Source organism: Lethenteron reissneri, chromosome 33 (genome assembly GCF_015708825.2).
Source record: "Lethenteron reissneri isolate LAM-NWPU_2019-01 chromosome 33, ASM1570882v1, whole genome shotgun sequence".
In the NCBI taxonomy this organism is placed as follows: domain Eukaryota; kingdom Metazoa; phylum Chordata; class Hyperoartia; order Petromyzontiformes; family Petromyzontidae; genus Lethenteron; species Lethenteron reissneri.
In genome coordinates this window covers 8670769-8690546 of record NC_083811.1, presented here as the reverse complement: position 1 = coordinate 8690546, position 19778 = coordinate 8670769, and the positions used below count along the sequence as shown (strand labels likewise).

Sequence of the window (19778 nt, the reverse complement as noted above, 5' to 3'; positions counted from 1 at the left end):
TGGGGGGGGGGAGGGGATCTTAATTTTCCTTCTACAACTTTGCATCACGATGCAACGCACTACATATTGAGTCAGTGTGTAAATGCGGGACCTATTGCAACATTGGGTCATTTCAAGTTATTGCGGCTTGTCCTAATGACTTAACCGAGGGGTCAGCAATTCGGTAAAACGCTCCATATTTCAAGAGCGGCAATGCGTCTGAATACGAGACGGTCCTCAATAAATAACGTCACGAAGCAGCCCTTAAAGGGCCGCATGCGGCTCCGAAGCAGCAGGTTGCCAATCCCTGACTTAACCAAACCGTGTTAAAACAGCACCGACGATGGAGGAGGTGATTGGATGACAGTTTTGGAAGCGCAGAGCCGTGGGCCGCCAAGATTCTGAATCCGAATTGGGGCAGCCGCCAGTAGTAGAAATGGGCCGGAACGTCGTGATGGGAGTGAACATTTTGAACCAGACTGCGTTCTGGTAGGAATCATTCACTTTTTAAAATGTATTTGACTCCCAACTATACCCCTTGACTAACAGAGACCCACAGACACGCTCAGACACCCACAGACACCCACAGATACCCACAGACACGCACAGACGCCCACAGGTCTAGTGCTGGGGGAAAAATAATGTATGAATTTGAATTAAGTTTTCCCATTTCCATCCCTGGCAAGTCACCTCCTGTTGATGGTCTCAAGCCACATCACTAATCACTGCACACAAAACCCCATAATGCAGTCGACGCTGGATATCTTGATATTATCACGACTTAAACAAGCATAGCTCTTGATTTAAAGATTTTGTGACTGCAGGGATTCATATTCTTAATATTAATATATTAATATTATTGTATTATTTCCCTTCTACGTGACTTTACCGAAAGAACCAAGAATAAGCATAGCTCTGGTATAAACAACTAATTATGTCATTACGCTGGTGGGGAGGAAGGTGACGGGCAACATGTTGCGAGCACACTTCAGATTGGACCTATACTTGTTCCCAAGGGGTGTGCTTATATCCAGCTCATACCATGTTTAATTATGGTTTGGACTTGATTTGCCTAAATTCCAGGTCAAATATATAAAAAAAACATTCTGTACAGTACCATATGTATGATTTTTCAGTTCTGTGAAAAAAATCTATTCGGTGGGATGTTTATTATCAGATCGACCGCACGCTGAGATTTTCGAATGGATTTCTTCATATCACGACATGTCAATATCATGATAGCAATTGCAGGGTAAAGACAAATCATTGACCACCAGCAAGGAACCATGAGATTTAAGATTAATTCTCTTTATTTTTTCGATCTCAAAAAACATTAACAATGTAGAGGTGGCACAGCTTGAGATTCAAGTGTTCAACCACATTAAATGCATTTGCAACTAAAAAAACACTTTTTCAAATCGCAAATACAGAACCTGGCAGGACTGTCAAGGCCAATTTAGGGCTTGTAGGGGTTTCCAATAACACATCCGGTGCAGCAAAAGTCAGAAATCATACTGATTTTAGAATCATCCTGTGTATGTAACGTCTGAGCGCGCACGACGATCAATGTGGACATGTTGAGGAATGTTAAAGCATCCAGTATGAACCACATTTAGACACTTTGTGTCCAAGCAAAACGTTACAGAGTTCGTGAATTTACCATACAAACGTATGGTTCCCGATTTGTTGTCTTAATATCCAAGTGTTCAAAACAACATTTCAAACGGAGTGCCCATTTATTTAATAGGCAAAATTCTGACTGGTTTTAGCCCCAGCGGCTTGGAGTTGCACATCAACAAATTCAACACAATGTGGGGCAACGCGTGTACATAATGGTCAATTACATATTTTTATGAGTGCCCACATCTATCGTGACTGAGAGCTGATCGTACCCAAATAATTACACTGCGTTCACATCAAAGTACGTGTACACTTGCTCAAAACAAATAAACTGCACATGGCTGAAAAGTCAAAAAATTATGTTTTGGTGCCAAACATAAAATATGCATAATTTAAGGACTTAATATTCGTCATTGCAATTTCTTTTCAAACTTACCGAATGATAAATATATTACCAATATGTTACGCAATGACCTGCATCGGAATTGCTCTAATAAAGTCTACCAATATTTTTTTTTCTAAATGTAAATAGTTCAACACATAACAGGGATAGGGACTTTTGAGGCCAACACTGATGCAGACAATAACAGAATTAATAACAGAAACATTAAACAATGATTACTGGGTACATTTTCTGTTCTTAAATCAAACAATTATAACTGCTACAAGGCAACATCTGGACAGTCAAAATATATATTTGCCTAGTCATTACACGGTAATTCATAGGCATCGTTCGAAGTGTGAATTTGCAGACGCATGTGATGAAGGTAACGAAGCACACGAAATGCAAGCCCCATCAATTCTGCATCATAATTGCAGGTTATCACCCGCCAATTGCTGCATCAATGTGTTTTTACCAAACAAAGATTTCACAAGTTAAAATTATAGTAGGCCAACACATTTTTAGAAATATATTACCTGTGCATTGGCACTATGGGGACCTCATTTGCCAGTAAAAATATGATAATTGGTTTTGTTGCCAGATAGAAGGGTAAAGAACCAATTATCATGTGCATTGGCAGTTAATATCTTCAATAGTGTTTGGTCAAATTATCTTTCAACAGGTGTGAATTTGTGTGGTAAAATTCCCGAGTGCAACGATTCACACGCACTCCCCCCCATGGGAATCTGAAGGTCGTTTTTTAACCCACTTCTCGTGATCCAATCGAGCTGACATTTTCCACACAGACTCGTTGTGCGTGACAATTAATGTTCGTGAATTTTTTTTTCCAAATTTTACACTTTTTAGGACAAAAATATTATATTTAATTACCAATTGCTTAATGGTGCAAAGCAATCATCTGACCCATAGGTGGCAGCCATCTCAAGCCAGAGGACGAGAGGACTCTAGCCGCCACGCATATAAAGGATTTATAGTGAAAAACTTTGGGGTCACGTGAATCCATTGTATACAACACATACCGATTAAAATAGTGTATCGTGAGCTTAACACTCAACATTAATCAACTAATCGATGCATCGTTATACCCCAAGTAAACACATTGTACCAGTTATCCAATGCATACAAATGGAAAGCTAATATTTGAATACTTATTTATCCAGGAAAGCCACCGAGTCATAGGACTCATTTTCAGGAGGGTCCTGCATTGTTTTTTTAATGTAAGAGGTTTTCAACCAATGAATGTTCATACACGTGGGAGTAAACCAGAGCACTCGGAGAAACCCCACTTGTGCGAGGGGGAAACACTATCTACGTAGAGATGAAACAAATGGAGAATAGTCCACTTGCTTTACTGCCTCCAGGGTACGACACCTCAATGCCCACAGAAAAGGAGTTTCATAACATGCGAGCGATCCACCAACACTTGCCTCCACAGTGCTGGATTACAGGAGTGCATAGCCACCACCCAATTAAAATGTTTAATTTTCTTTGAAATGGGTACTGAAAGTTAAGGTGAAACTATTACTGTAAAAAGGTAAAGGTGCAGGGCTGCCATTGCTTTCTCACGCCACTCTAGGGGATATATCGATCTCCTCTCAAGGGATCTCTGCAGATAATCTCTTATTTTGAAATCCTTTATATTAAGTTCGCTTGCTTGCTTAGGACCGTGCAAATCTTTCGGTAATTTTTTAACCCACTTCCCGTGATCCAATCGAGCTGACATTTTGCACACAGACTCGTTGTGCGTGACAATGCATTTTCGTGAAAAAATGTTTCCAAAATTTTACACTGTTTAGGGAATTAAAAAAAATATTTAATTACCAATTGTTTAATGCTGCCAGACAATCTTCTGACCCATAGGTGGCAGCCATCTCAAGCCAGAGGACGAGAGGACTCTAGTCGCCACGCATATAAAGGATTTATAGTGAAAAACTTTGTTTTTACGGGTTATACTTGTGTCTACTCTTCCATGCTGGCTGGACATTTTAGAGGAGGTGGAGATACCCACACTTTAACCAACCGCACTCGACCTGTCTGTCGGTGGACAAAGGTGGAACGATTTAAAACAATGTTTCCATTGCTTCAACTGCCATGCTGGGAGACCAGATGTGTGCTCACGATTACACCACAGCAGCATTCAGAATATTACCGTAAATAATAATTCAGTAAAATACTCAAGATTCAGAAAGCTGGCTCCATCGGCATCAAGATTTGTGAAAGGAGATGAGGGCCCTCTATTCGGAGGTCATTAAGATGATGGTGACCGACCGCTGTGGAAATTGGAACAGGTGAACATAATTCAATGAAGCTCAACGCCCCCTGTTGAATAGACGCTGTGGTGATTCGATGCTTGGCCCACACAACAGCACCAGCCTCTGGTTGCTAAGTCACACTCCTAAAACAGAACTCGTTTCACTCTTCTCATTCATATAATCTCCAGGAAAACTAAACTTTTCAAGAATTTGGTTTATATATGTTTGAGTCCAATTTAGAAGGTTTGCATGTCGTTGTAATAATTCTCCATGGCTTTCAATGGAATTCAGGTGACTAACAAGTGAACTAAAACTAAACTATTATTTTTTATCTTACCAGGTAAGGCCCACTGAGTTAAATAGCTCTTTTTCAGCTCAACGAAGTGGCTCATCACGTAGAATTTTGAAGGAGCCAAATACTCTAAAAGCATGTCTCTAAATGTGGAGAGAAAAAACAGAAGACTCGGGAGAAAAAACCCATGCGACCACGGGGAGAACATGCAAACTCCAAATATACAGCAGCAGGCATCAGGATCGGGAACCAACCCACGACCTCCTGTATACCAGCTGAGGTAGTTAACATCTCGCCACCGTGGCGCCCCTAATAACACTGATGGCTTGGTATTCGTTTTTGCGATGTCCACTATGAACAAGAGTTTTAATTGCATTGCATTTAAAACCGTGAGCGAGTCTCTGCCCATTGACATCCGTTACATTTAACTGTTACAGAATATTAACAATAATAATGTACAGTCCTTTGTCAACCTACTGTTGAAAAAGGTCCTCCCCATGCATTTTGGTCATGGAAGTTTTTTTAACCATACTTCACCACGCCGGTCAGTGCAGTTTGAAGGGAGGGAGTTTGGCGTGGGACAGGATTGGTTCAAATATCCCTCGCCACCGCTGTGCACTCAGGTTTCCAAGTTCTGTGAAGTATGCTAATCACTGTACTACCACTACACAGGAAATATTTTGATAACAAAAAATACTTCTGTGAATATCAAGGTATTTGTAATTGCAATGTTTGTCTCGGCTATCATCAACATCATCGTCGATCTGGGGTGAGTGCAATACACGCCACCTGGAGTCCGGCGCTAACTACCCATTGGGAAGCCTACAGTGGGTATTCTACGATTCCTGCCATGTATATATGGAATTTCAAACACTGGTTCAAGATCTCCAATAGAGACAGAGTACAGCCACATGCCTATTTGCACAGGGGCCAATCATAAATTCATAACTCAATTATTTAAAATCAGCACACTGAATCAACTGCAATCTCTGCAGTTATGTAATGTCTCACTCTCTTAACAATCAAGGACACATCTGGTAATGCCACACAAGCATTTGCAATGACATATTAACCCATGCTCCCCAGTGTTTGCTTCGAAAGAAACATAAAACCAATTACAGTTGTTTGACTATGAATACATGAATTAAATGTGAAAGCCTCACATGTCGATATATAACCATATCCAAGTGTGAGGCACAAGCTAATTGGAAATACACTGCTGTATGATCACATGACTCTAATGCAAAGTTCCTGCTGCACATCACTGCTGTACATTACCAACGGTAAAGCAAATCCACAGGTTGTGGCCTAAAACGATATTGAATTACGGCACCAGATATTATTTAAAACTATACCAAGCACACAGCTAACATCGACATTCATAATCAACAATCACGTGCTGTAATACAATTAACTTGATCAGTGACCGTTAAAGGATTCGAGCAAACCGTTAATTTTGCTCTGACTCAATAACAACGCCAATACTTTTGTTTTCTCTGAGGGCACCTGTAGTGAGGCCAACAGCTAAGTCCACCTGACCAAGTCACGCTCGCAGCCATCATGTGGGGCGAGTGGCGAATGAAAACACGAGCTGTGGCAACCTGCCATGGCTTCAACGAAACAACTGCTCATTCCTGAGCTTGTAGCCCTCGGCGGCAGCAAACAGCGAAAGCTACCGGGCAACGCAAGTCGCAAGCTTCATGTACACAAGGCCGCTAGTAGCACACGTGCAGTCACAAGAGTGCGACCCAACGATCACGGCCACACTTGGCGGTTCACAAACTCACGTTCACGATTCGTAAAACTGCAACAGTATTTGGGGAAGACCAATTTAAATTTCTTGTTGTTTCTGGGCAATTTCTCTACACAAAAGCTGCTCATACAAGGAGCTCCACGGAAAGAGCAGAGCTGGGGCCCAGCCACGCAGGAAGCTACGTTTCTGTCCCAGTGTTCTATTTCCGTCGCCGGCTGACTGTGGTGGTCGTGGTGGTGGCCGTCTGCATAGCAGTGGCCGCCCGGCGCTCCGCTTGGGAGAAGTCGACGGGAAGGGAAGCGGCACTGCTCCTCGCGGTGTCGCTGGCGTTGAGCTCCCCTCGTTCCTGCTTCCTCAGAGTCTCTTCGTGCTGCGCCCGGATCTCCTGGCATTTCATTTTCACGTCCCTTTGAGTGAAGAAGAATAAAGGACCAGTACTCAATACCATCACCATTGTCATTGAATGCGTGACATATCCTGCCACTTTCTGTCCATTAATGCCGACTGTTTATTCCACCAAATGTAGCTTTCCTTTTTTCGTCTTCTTGGTTCTTTCGGTAAAGTCACGTAGAATGGAAATAATAAAATAATAAAAATAAAACATTTTAAAAAATTTCCTTTTTTCGATTTAAAGCTTTCGTGACTGCAGGGATTCATCTTCTTGGTTCTTTCGGTAAAGTCACGTAGAAGGGAGATAATAAAATAATACAAATAAAACATAATAAAATAATACAATTCTCTAGTGATACAATTATCTCGTGAGAATTGTATTATCTTATTATGTTTTATTTTTATTATTTTATTATCTCCCTTATACGTGACTTTACCGAAAGAACCAAGAAGATATAGCTTTCTTGTTCCAATGCAGTTTTACTCCAATTATAACCTCAACAGAAAGATGAAGCAACTATGGGAATATAATTTTTTCTGATATGTAAGTTACATATTTATGCGATGGACAAATATTATGACAAAGCTTTCACTTTACACTTGCAGTATCAAGGCGAGCATTATATTACATTCACATGGTCCTCAATAGAGATTTTTGGTGTGGATCGCGTAACTATAAATATGTCTTTAAACCCGCCACCACCCGACACAGCCAATTAGTAAGGTTTGCCATGTAAACAAAAGATGCCAATTCGTTTCTAGTACAGCACACCGGTGTATTCGAGAGTAAACCCACAACATTTACAAATCGAGTACGACGTTTCGCCAGTAATTACACCTAGCATCGCCAAGTGACAGCCAGAGTTGTGGAGAAATCCCCCTGTTTCGGTCTTAGAGGCATGTTTTGATTACATGACAAACCTTACTAATTGGCTGTGTCGGATGGTGGCGGGTTTAACGACACATTTATAGTTACGCTATGTAACCAATAAACCTCTATTATGGATATTGGTCGCGAAAAGCCTATATGTTAAACATTCACGTAGTGTTTGAACATTATTATTTAGACTGGAGAATAGGATTTCTCCTTTTTTCTGGCAACAAAACTGGTGTTAAGATGTTAAAACACCAAACTGAAACCTTTTACAAGGAATCATGTCTGCATTAACCACAATATTTGTGGTCAGAATGCAAACAAAAAACATACTCTGAAAATATATGCACTGTCTTTGAAACTGATTGGTCCACACCAGACAGCTTTCTTTGGAGCCTCATCTCAAAAGGTGTGAGACCAGAGAACGCCAAAAGGCGTACATCACAAAGACAATCCACTATCAGAGTAATGAGAGCTCGGGTAAAGCAGCTACATCATGGGACCTCCTTTGCCAGTACCAAGATATATTCTCATATTTTGGTACTGGCAAAGGTGTGGACCAATCAGTTTCAAAGACAATGCATATATTATCAGGGTATGTGTTTTGCTTGCATTCTGACCACAAGTATTGTGGTTAATGCAGACTTGATTCCTTGTAAAAGATTTCAGTTTGGTGTTTTAACATCTTAACACCTGTTTTGTTGCCAAAAAAAGGGGAAAACCTATTCTCATATTTTGGTACTGGCAAAGGAGGTCCCCCATGACGAGCTATAAAGCTCTTTTAAACACAGGTCCAGTAGGGGTGGGTCACAGATGTCCAGTAGAGGCGGGAAAATGATGGTCACATACGTTGCCAGCAGAGGGCAGTGCGGCCACATCCAATGTTCCAATGTCAATGGCTCCCTGCCTTCAGCAGCCTGCACTGGCCAGCATGGTGGCGTAGTCAAAGAACTCTCCAGGACTTGCATTGTGTGGCTAGGCCACCATCCAGCAATGAATTGACACGTGCAAAGACTTTTCCGAGTCCAAATATAATTAACAGCATCTGTCCAACGCTAAATAGTAAGGATGTCTATGTGTATTCCGTTATTGTCGTGGCAGAGCTGAATACTAAACCGTAGTTTGGGGTCTCATTGTGCAACACGGTTCGAGGCGGCTGTTGGAGCAACATCCTGTTAAGTGTAATGGGACTTGGTAGAAACTCCGTACGTGGACAGTCCTACCCATGCAAGTCAAAGCTAAACTGATTGCCGCACATCACTTGTTGACATTAAGAAACACGGCCAGTCGATCACTGGCCTGTCCTTTCCAGAGGATGCCCCAACCCACGCGGTCACAGGTGAACGTCACGTGGCCCGAATACGTGAGATGGCGTGGGTGCTGATGCGTTCACGCGTGCGTTCCCGCACCTGATGAAGAAACGCCATACGGTCCAGGCGAGGATACCGAGAAGGCCGCACACCCACAGCTGCGACACGTAGAAGGGCAGTGGCTTCAGGATTGTGACTGTGTCGTACTTAAGCACGATGAGGAACTCGGTGACGATGATGGCAGCTACCAGCCACGCCTGCTGGCCAAGCTTCTTGTTGAATCTCCTGGGGGTGGGGGGGGAAGGACGTGGAAGGGCATGGTGACACTGCCAGACTTCTCACTCGCACCCGTAAGCATGGCCACAATATTCCAATCCCTCCACTGACTTCCAATCCAATCCCTAATAAAGTTCAAGATCACAGTCACTGTATTCACGATCCTCAATGGACTCACTCTCCTGGTAATCTCCTATTCATCTCAATCTAGCTCCCTCCACGTACTCAACAGTCCAGCAAACCAAGTCCTTCCATTGAAGCCCCGAGTAAAAGTTTCCCTGTTGGAGGTCATTCATTCACTTCTGCTACCCCAATAGTCCGAAACTCCATTCCCAAGCATCCATGCCGTCAACTCGCTGTCTCTGTTCAAGGCTGAATACCTTCTTTTTCTACGACGCATTGCCATCTCCATAGAAAAATGACTACGCCGACTATTTCCGTATGGCGTCTTGATATGCGGTCAAATTTACAAAGTGTATAAATCCTATACAAAAAAACCCCACATTGCACTTGTATTTCACCACACAGCTTGCGGTTATGGCGAGAAACTGCCCTCAAAAGAAAGCGTTGGCACGAGCCCCCAAATGCCACACTCGTGAGCGAATCGGACACTGAATTCAAAGCCACGGAACGTGTGCCATCCATCACGACAGTGCCAAATTTAAGCGACAGTCATCCGACTGTGCGCAACCTGACCCAACAAACAATACTGTTGTGTGCATCAATACAGTGAGCAGGATAAAGAATGTCAGAGTGGAGGACAAGAGAGTGGAGGACAAGAGGCCCACGGTGTGGCGTGGACTCACGGATCATCCATGAAGTCGTAGACCTCGCGCATGGCGACGCCGCCCACGTTGACAAAGAAGATGAGGCGCAGCAGCACCAGGTAGTGCTCGGGAGGCATCCACATCACGAACTTGAGGTAGAACGTGTTGAGTTCAGCGAGAAGGAACTGCGGCAATCCGTGCACGCAAACGCAGATGACAACGATTCTCCGTGCAGATTTATAGACTGCTGGGATAAGTGTTGTTAGCGAGCACCGATCAGGGGCCAGTGCTGATGTTTATATACTCGGTACTAATTTAACACTGATTTGACCTAGGGGAGGCTCGGAACCGGTTCAGATATCACTGGTCATAGTTACAGACACACACACAGACAGACACATGCACATAAACACACAAATGAACACGCACATATGTACAAGATAAGGCAGTCAGTGATACGGCTGGCTGGCGCAAGGCAGGGCCGGACTTTGGGAGCTGAAACAAATAAATGACGACCACCCACTGAGCAGAACTGAACGTTGAGATTGGAGTGGAGACAGACGTTGGATTTGCATTTGAACCTCCGTCTCGACCGTGAGGTCAAGGGTGAATGCAGGAAGCGCTGGGCCACCCGGCAGCCCTGGTATTGTTGTTTACAACTCGGCGGTGACAGAATGCACGTGGACAGGCACTGGCTCACCATGAAGATGAGGCCGCACACAGCGAGCCAGCGTTGCAGGCTTGAGGCCGGCTTCCACTCGAAGCGAACCCAGCTGTATGGCGTGAACTGGAACGCCATGCGCTTGATTTTACCCCTGTGCGAGCACACACGCGCCGGCAGCAGAACGTACACGACCCGCAGCGGCACACACGCGGGCGCACATGCGCGTGCTGCACTTGTTGTACCGCATTCCCGTGCGAGCCACGGAACTCCATTTAGGTACTCGAGTTGCTGCCCCCCCCCGCCCGCCTCACCACAGCACCACGTTTCCATGTTTATGACTGATTCGAGTTGGCTGTCATTTCAAGCTGCAGCCTGAATATACCAGTTACATTTTTGTCCGTGGGCTGACCTGAATTTCACACATTACACCTCCGATTAGCATGGTTGGCTATATATGGTGCGAAAGAAGTTCAACATACATACATACAGGCCGAGTGGAAATACATGACTAAAACCTTGTCACAATAAAAAATGTCGATGGTGAAAGGACCATATTATTTTCCATTTCAACCTGACATTTAACATTACACCTTTAATTCTGTAACTCGGTCTTCAACTTTAATCAGAATTATATCTGGGAAAGTATTTTTTGGATAACTCGAGTAACTTGGAAAAGTCACAGAAATGCCACTTTTTTACCGACTATTTTGGCTGCCAATGCACATGCTCATCTTCTACACACAAAGAATCTTTGCTTCGTATGTCTGTATTGCATGTTAGGGCAAGTCTTGTTGGTGAGGACAGCATAAATGGGGGCAGTGGGGGCAGCACCATGTATAGAAACTGAAAAACTATAAATCATTAAAACTTTTAATTGACCAGGAAAGGCCCACTGAGCTATATAGCTCATTTTCACAAGCGACCTGGCCACAAATGATAGCTCAACAAAGTGGCTTATCATGTGGAAATGTATAGAAGCCACATACTCTAAAACACATGTTTCTAAATGTGGGGGGAAAAACCGGAGTACCTGGAGAAAAATTCTCACGACCCCAGGGAAAACATGTAAACTCCAAATATATCGACTTCAAGGTCGGAATCGAACCCACGACCTCCTATATACCAGGTGAGGTAGTAAATATCTCGCCACCGTGGCGCCCCTATGATACTCAATCAAGGTTGAGTCGACCTAGGGGAGATCCAGGACCAGTTAAAATATTCACCACTTAAATTAGCCATGGAAATCGAGCTCAGGTCGCTGGGTTTGTAGTGCGGGGCATTAATCACTACGCCACTGCTCCGCACGTACACAAACACGTAAATCACATTGTGGCAAGAGCTCACTTGTAGGTCGGAATGCACCAGAGCCCCTGCCAAGAGTATGTCTTCATGGACAGCCACTCCAAAATCTTCATCCCGCAGTAGATGCCCAGCCCATTGCACAGAATCACATCCATGATCCACTGACAAGAGAGAGACTCCACTCACATCACTCACATAGACAATGGTTCAGTCACCCTCTACACATCACTGATTAAAAACGTCTTCAAAATGAATGGTAAAAAAAACTTAATGTACTGAAACAAGCCAAGGAAGCTGATTATATTATTTAGACACATTGTACCTTCCATTTAAGAACAACTATTTCCAAGAATGCCAAGTTGATTAAACAGACACATGTCCTACTGTTGCAAATGGCAATCTATTAATCAGAATATGTATTTATCTTGGTGGAATCCAGGAGGTACAGGTCAGAAAGTTAATACAATCGGTGATGAGACTGGAAAAAAACATACATTCTTTGGCAACAATAGAAGCTGTATTTTACTTGATGTATAAGTATTTTATCTTTGTACCAGAAAATTAATAAAATAAAAATTACAATTGAAAATGTTTTTGGTCATTAATTTTTCTATTTTAAAAGACATTTCTTCATAAGTGCCCAACTGAGTGAAATTTCAGCTTGTTGTTTTCCACAGAGCAATTAATGTATCAACCAACTCCCCCTTCTGCCCAGGAAACTTACAGGTCTGATGTTTAGCACAATAATAACCTTTTGGAACATTATTAAAGACATGAAACTAACTACAATCAAAAAAACTCATCACGCACTGATGCGGAGCGTAAACATGTGTAATTTACCGCAGTTATCTCCACACAGAAATAAAATATGTTTCAGTCTAACCCTCTTCTGGCATTCCAGTCATATATTAACCATCAGCATTGGTTGAAGAAAGGAAACGATTGCCTCCACTGGTTTCAATATTTTTGGGTCTCATCAGCAGTCAGGTTTGTTAAACGAGCACTGTTGGCTCTCCAGATGCGATCAGAAAAAGCACTCCACCTTCACGGGGGGGCGGCCGTCAGTTTATAAAGCAATATTTTACATGTGTAGTGGGTAAGGATGGAAACCAAGTCTTCTCTGGAGGCAACACGTGCATTTATAACAACAGTAACACAAGGTCCCTGGCACAAAGGGGTATCGGCCCCTTCCACCCGACACCCTGCCGCTACATATGTATTATCAAAAAATAATGCGTTTTGGTGGAACATTTTTGGTAAATAATTAAGTAAACAGATCTCCCTCTTTTCTGTATCAGGCTGTAACATTCATAACTGTGATGAGACCCCAAAACGTGAAAATCGGTCCAAAGTTTGCCTGCTGAAAACAAATGTTGCGCGTTAACATAGGTAGTAAAGTGGCCAATTTATATTGTCATCCAAATCAATGCTTGGTATGTCAATACAGTCAAAGATTCAGATATATAATTGACAAGAGATGATCATTGTGTGACAACTATATCCACACGTCCCTATTACACAATTATCCACAGCAGAGGGCAGTGCAGCAACATGTATTGCTCTACTGTACTTATTTACTCCCATGTCCATGATACCCCCCCAACCTTCACCAACCCACACTGACCAGCGTGGTGAAGTATGGTCATATAATATCTACGACGTGCACGGTGTGCGCAAGCCCTCAACTAAGTAGTGGATTGCCAAAACGGCTGTACAGGTAGAAAATCCACAACTGTCAATTTTCCATAGATGACAAGGCTTGAGGCTTGCCTTGCGAAAGAGCTTAGCAAAGGAGTCCATTTCAGTAAAAACAGAGCACGCATTTAAAGCGTGGTAATGCATGCAATCTGGTTGGGAATGATGAAGGAGTGGCGGTCAAGGAAGGGGGGACATGTGTGTACTTGAGGGGACGTCCGCCTCAAGGATGTACAGGTGCCATGTGGATTTTTACATCGTGAGACCACGAGAGATGACGGCTTGGGGAGGAGGTCCTCATTTAGCAGTGGATTGACAAAAGGTGTGTACATGCACACCGACATCATAATCCACAACTGCCAAATCTGCACAGATGGGAAGGCCAAAGGGTGCTTTGCAAATGCATTCAGTAAATATATGATTATGGGCTAAAAACAGAACACGTGTTAAACAAGAGGTACTACTTGTGGTCGGTACATACGTGGTCCCACCAGCACTCGCTGAAGTTGGGCAGCTGGTGCTCCAGAGAGTACTCCAGGAACTCGAACATGACGCTCACGATCATGCACATCCACCAGTCGCGGATCATCACCGTCTGTGCGAGATGAGAGGCACAGGGTGCGTACGTGAGTCTGTACAGAAATGCAACGTCAACCCCTTTACGAGATCCGCCCATTGGATGTGAGCTGCGATTGACCCACCTTGAAGCACCAGCCGATGAAATGAGCAGGTACAAAGCCATCCAACTTGTCCTGCATAAAAACAAACATCATCATAATTCCTTTCAATGATTATTCAAAACATTTTCTTTACATGATGTCAAAGCTGCCAAATTAATTAGCACTTGATATTTAATTCGTATAATTGCATTTTAGATGCAGCACGTTTTCCCTGTAAATCAACGTGAAAAAGGTCTTCATTCAAAAGGGGCTGCTCTCTTAAAATGCCTATTTTATTTCACCACATTCATCAATAACACCGCATTAAAAGACAAAAAGAATATACGAGGTGACATTTTGGGCAATGGTCCTTCTTTACAGCATGCACAGAGGGCAGAGAGATCGAGCGGTGGAGTGGTGGAGTGGCCTCTCCATGTGCTGTGAAGAAGGTCCATTGCCCGAAACATCGCCACTTATGTACTTTTCCTTTTTAAGGCCATGTTATGAACAAATGACTGAATTATGTTTTTTTTCTATTTTTGCTTGTGCACCACTGCCAATGCAGTATCACCAAAAAATGTTCATTATTTCATCTGGTTTGAGCGTGAACGCTAAATATTGCAGAGCACAGTCACGTGATGGATATTTTATAAAAATCCATTTTACAAAAAAATGCCAGGTTATGCAATATCCCTAAAAAAGCAAAGATATTTTTTGAAAGCATTGGACATTTTCAAAATCATCCCAGTGGTTTACGGGTAATGTCGTGAAGCAGATTAAAATGTGTCCCACTATAAAAGCAGATAATTTATTAAAGCAGAGAATTTGGTGAGTTTATCTCTCCAAGCCTCACCCAGATGTTATGCCAGGGATCTTCTTCATTCTCTGGGTCATAAATGAGGCAGTTTCCACCATAATCCCGCTCTGGCAGAGGCACTCCCAGCCGTGGGTCAATAAACTTCATGAACTGCCGGCCGTCATTCACCGACTGGAAGAGAGCAGCAGGCACAAACCACAATCAGAAAGCACACAAACATCACCTGCACATGAATATGAAACTTGACCTTGACTGACCTTAGATGCTTGGCAGCAACTGAAGAGGTAATCACCAAGAATGTCAGGTTTTCTTTTAGAATCACCTGGCTGACTGGTCAAAATATTCCTAAACAAGTTTATTTAGGAATAAAAAGGCACTAATTTGAAGCACAGAAATAAGATTAGATGAAAAAATATAACCTGAAGTTCAGTGCTGTCCTGTGCAATTGCCAGAGAGCCAATTTCCCAATTCTAGATTTGAAGCTTTCGTGACTGCAAGGATTCATATTCTTAGGTTTTTTTGGTAAAGTCACGTAGGTAAAAAATTAAAATTAATAAAAGTTTAATAAAAAGAAAGTAATATAATATAATAAAAAATATATTATTTTTTTATTTTATTTTAATTTTATTAATTTTAATTTTTTACCTATGTGATTTTACCGAAAAAACCTAAGAATACCAATTTCCCAAGTTCATATAACCTTGCTTCATTCAACAAACACATTATGTCGTTTCTATTATAACTTTGATAGAGCCGTTAGTTGCTGACCACTTGGTGTTTTGGGCCTGTGGGACTGTACCCAGAAACTGTGATGAAAATAAAATAATAATGACATGAGAGGGACTGTGTTAACGTTTTAAAATATTTCCACGTGGAAAAAAAACCCCGACGCCACCTGAATGTGGGCTGCAGGCAGTGACGTTGCAAAGAGCAACGATGTGGAGAGATCTGCAGATCCACGTGTGCCGCCACAACTGTAGATTATCTCTTGGTAAAGCCGTCTTTTTTATGTAAAAAACATTTTTGGAGAAAAGTGATGAAAAGTGACTCAATTGTCCATTCATGCCATCACGTGAATCTGGGTGAGTTCATCCAGAAACTGTTTCCTAAACATTGGGCAGATTTGTCAACCGGTGAATGTGCCCTTGACATGTTTTATGAAGGGCAGTCAGATAATTATCAAAGCTGGAATGGCAAATGCAAGAAAAGGCGTTACGCATGTCATTTAGTTATCAATCGTCGTTTATAACACGAGTTTTAGCCTTCAGCAAGTCGAGTGCAATTTATTTGTGATTCACAAGAATGAACAAGATCATATATATCGTTTAAAAATAAGGCAAACGTAAACACGTTGCAGGCATATCTGCAGGTAACATGCTGCCTACAGGAAGCAGGGGATGATAGATGGAGCGAGGAAAATTGGTCTCAAGGCAGTTTAAACCAGAGTGTAGGAAAGAGCGTGAATTATTTATGAAGCACAATGTCTCATCAACATTAAAGGCCCCTTTTTCTGCGAAAGGTACGGACTTCACAAGGCACAATTTACCCAGCAAGAGCTGCTGTCGACCAAACGCTGCCAAAACAGCACGAACACCATGCATACAAGCGGTGACCGTAAAAGGGATTTAAAAATAAACTGTTGTGCATCCAGACACATGGAGGCACAAGCTGTACTCAACGGTGGGACCCAGTCTACACGTTGAAAATTCCACGTACGCAGGGGTTAACCGAGTTGATATTTTCTGACACATGGTGGAGACTGGCAGTTGGAAATATCACCAGCTTGATTTTAGATGTGTCACACAAGCAGTTGCCGAGCCTTTGATCGAACCGCTACTACAAGGAAAGGTTGCCGATGGGGTAATGTTGTACTGAGACCCAGCTGACTTGCCATGAGGGTCAGGTAGTCAAAGGTCATCTAGGTGTAAAGGAAGTCCTGTAATGAAATATTAAGAGTATGCCACTACATATGAGTCAGGGCCCCAATTAATTGTTAAAAGCATAAAATCATTACAGTAGAGGTGGCTGGGTGGCTCATGGGTTAGAGCACGGAGATCATGGTGCTGAATCTAGGCAGCTACCCCATTATTAAATTGGGGTTTCAAGTGTAGAGCTTCAGTACAGTCATCGATGTCTGCACAGAAAATACATTAGTTGATAGCATAAATGCAATTTAGAAAACAAAAATAATCAACAAATGTTGATAAGAGTTTGGCCACAAAAAACTTCCACAAGTAAACATTGGTCTTCTGACAAACGTGTAAGTGGTAGTAAATGCACGCGTTCAATCAGGCTTTTCGCTGTCATTTTTCAAAAGCAAGCTCGTAGCACTAATTTTTTAGACCTTACGTTTGGATGAACACAACAAAGGATCAATAGCATCAATAAACCAATGTAGGCAGTATTCACCCTTAAGTGCCTGCCATGCTTTTAAACCGTGTGCATTTGTCGTTTTTTGGGAAGAGCGTCATTATGAGCGGTCATTATGAGCAGTCACCGTAACATCAGAGTTAAGCTCTAACCAGTAAGCCTTACCCTGAGACTCGGTGTCATTATTGAAATAATAAAGGCGTGGGCTGAAACCAGTGCTTGCCCATTGGAGTTCGTGAAAAAATAACCTTCTCAGTATTTCTCAAGACTATAAACATTATATGATGGACAAGCTACATAATATAATTAATTACAGTATACCAAAGCTGTATGGGGACCCAACTGGACATCTGTGAAAAGAGCTTTACATCTCATCGGATTCCTCCAGTATAAATATTCTGATTCTTAGTGAATAGGCTAATTAAAATTACAATAATTTTAATGGTGTTATTATAATTACGAACTTTTTAAAAATATTTTAAGAATCTCAGTTCGTCTTGGCGCAAACCAATTTCATCATATATCCAGGGCCTCTTAATCTCTTATGGGCCCCGAGCTTGTTTAAATACCTCATTTGTAAGTTTCAAAATATTCCTACAGGAACCTGTACTAGTTCTCTGCAATATTTATGTCTTTGTCTTGTTGCTGCTGTGCTTACGCACCATTGATCTCCCTTGTAAAAAGCCCGGAAACTGGCTAAACAAGATCATCCATGTAACATATATATGTTTAAACTTACTGTCGGCAGGGGCTCACAGTCAGATGCCGTAGGTGTTTATTGTATATTTGGGCCCCAATGATGGGCATCTTATAACGAACACTCAGGGACACAGTGCATTGCACACAGTCGCACATTAAACTTTTGAGCCAAATATGCTTTTCAGGGTGGCGAATGCATTTATCACAATTTTCATGTGTAACCTGAGGCGCATCTTGGAGCCATAGAAGTGATTACAACTGACTGTTTTCATGAATACAAATTACGCAGATATCACTGCACATTGTTATTATTGACCGGTGTGCAGGTGGACAGTAGCACCCTGCAGGAAAGCAGATTGACAAAGCCTTTGTAGCTGTCATGCACGAGATGACCCTCCCCACAAATGCATATGTTTGTAATGTGCGAGGTGCATTGCAAATGCAATGGGAACTAACACTTTACCATTTCTGATAATGGTTTGGCAGAAGCAGCAAATGTGGGATATGGGTCTACATTTGCTAACTGCTCCATCTTGGTGAAGTATGAGATTACCTGAAAGAGGATGAAGATGAGACAAAGTTCATAGACGACGCTGACACAAAGCCAGAATCTCCAGTACGCTGCCATGGACACAAACATCATCAATAACGACCATCATCAGTATCATCATCAACAACAACAGCAGCAGCAGCAGCAGCAGCAGCAAATATCCTTCCACTGCCAGATGAAGGTGTTTCTATGTTTGTGCCAACTGTAACCATAATTCATAATCAACGTTTTTGGGTTTAGATCGCGTCATTTATAAATGTGTCGTAACCCTCCACCACCTGACACGGCCAATCAGTAAAAAAGTGTCACGTTGACAAAAGACAATTAGTTCACTGCTTTAGCCCACCGGTGTGTTGAAGTGTGAAACCACAACAATTTACAATTTGAGTACGACGTTTCGCTGGTAATTGCATCCAGCATCATCGGGCAATTCGCCAGAATGGTGAGGCTCTGCCGTGTCTCCCGTTCTTATATAGAGCCGCAGCAGGGTGACGTCATCATTAACTCATCAGGTGCAAAGATGAGTTAATGATGACGTCACCTTGCTGCTGCTCTATATAAGAACGGGAGACAGCAGAGCCTCACCATTCTGGCGAATTGCCCGATGATGCTGGATGCAATTACCAGCGAAACGTCGTACTCAAATTGTAAATTGTTGTGGTTTCACACTTCAACACACCGGTGGGCTAAAGCAGTGAACTAATTGTCTTTTGTCAACGTGACACTTTTTTACTGATTGGCCGTGTCGGGTGGTGGAGGGTTACGACACATTTATAAATAACGCGATCTAAACCCAAAAACGTTGATTATGAAAAATATTGGTCGCGAAAGCCTACGTGTTAAACTGTAACCATAATGTCTTGCTCCAGTGGCTATAATCGTGCTGCCATCCCCATCATGTGCCCTCAATTGTACTCCCCGTTTTGTAAAGACATGCCATCACTAGATCTGTGTTTCTTATCCAAACAAAGATGCAGGATATGTTGAATGATACAGCATATTTACAAAATTAAATAAGTTTGAGATATAAATGGCAATGAATTAGAGGCTGAGTTCTTTTTGTAAGGGTTGATATAAATCCGTACATCATCACAATCCATGGGCAT

The 19778-nt window shown here is 42.4% G+C and overlaps 1 protein-coding gene across 1 annotated transcript in view; it reads right to left on the bottom strand.

Annotated features, from left to right (window-relative positions):
- Positions 1-918: 918 nt before the first annotated feature.
- Positions 919-19778, bottom strand: part of LOC133350309 (phosphatidylserine synthase 2-like) — a 30882-nt gene continuing 12022 nt past the window's right edge. The window contains exons 4-12 of the mRNA XM_061564513.1: positions 18676-18743; positions 15090-15224; positions 14279-14329; positions 14059-14172; positions 11925-12043; positions 10617-10731; positions 9956-10101; positions 8973-9158; positions 919-6706 (exon numbers count right to left, since the gene is read on the bottom strand). Coding sequence (XP_061420497.1) covers positions 6499-6706; positions 8973-9158; positions 9956-10101; positions 10617-10731; positions 11925-12043; positions 14059-14172; positions 14279-14329; positions 15090-15224; positions 18676-18743 — 1142 coding nt within the window. The 3' untranslated portion in view covers positions 919-6498. The remainder of the gene's footprint in view (positions 6707-8972; positions 9159-9955; positions 10102-10616; positions 10732-11924; positions 12044-14058; positions 14173-14278; positions 14330-15089; positions 15225-18675; positions 18744-19778) is intronic.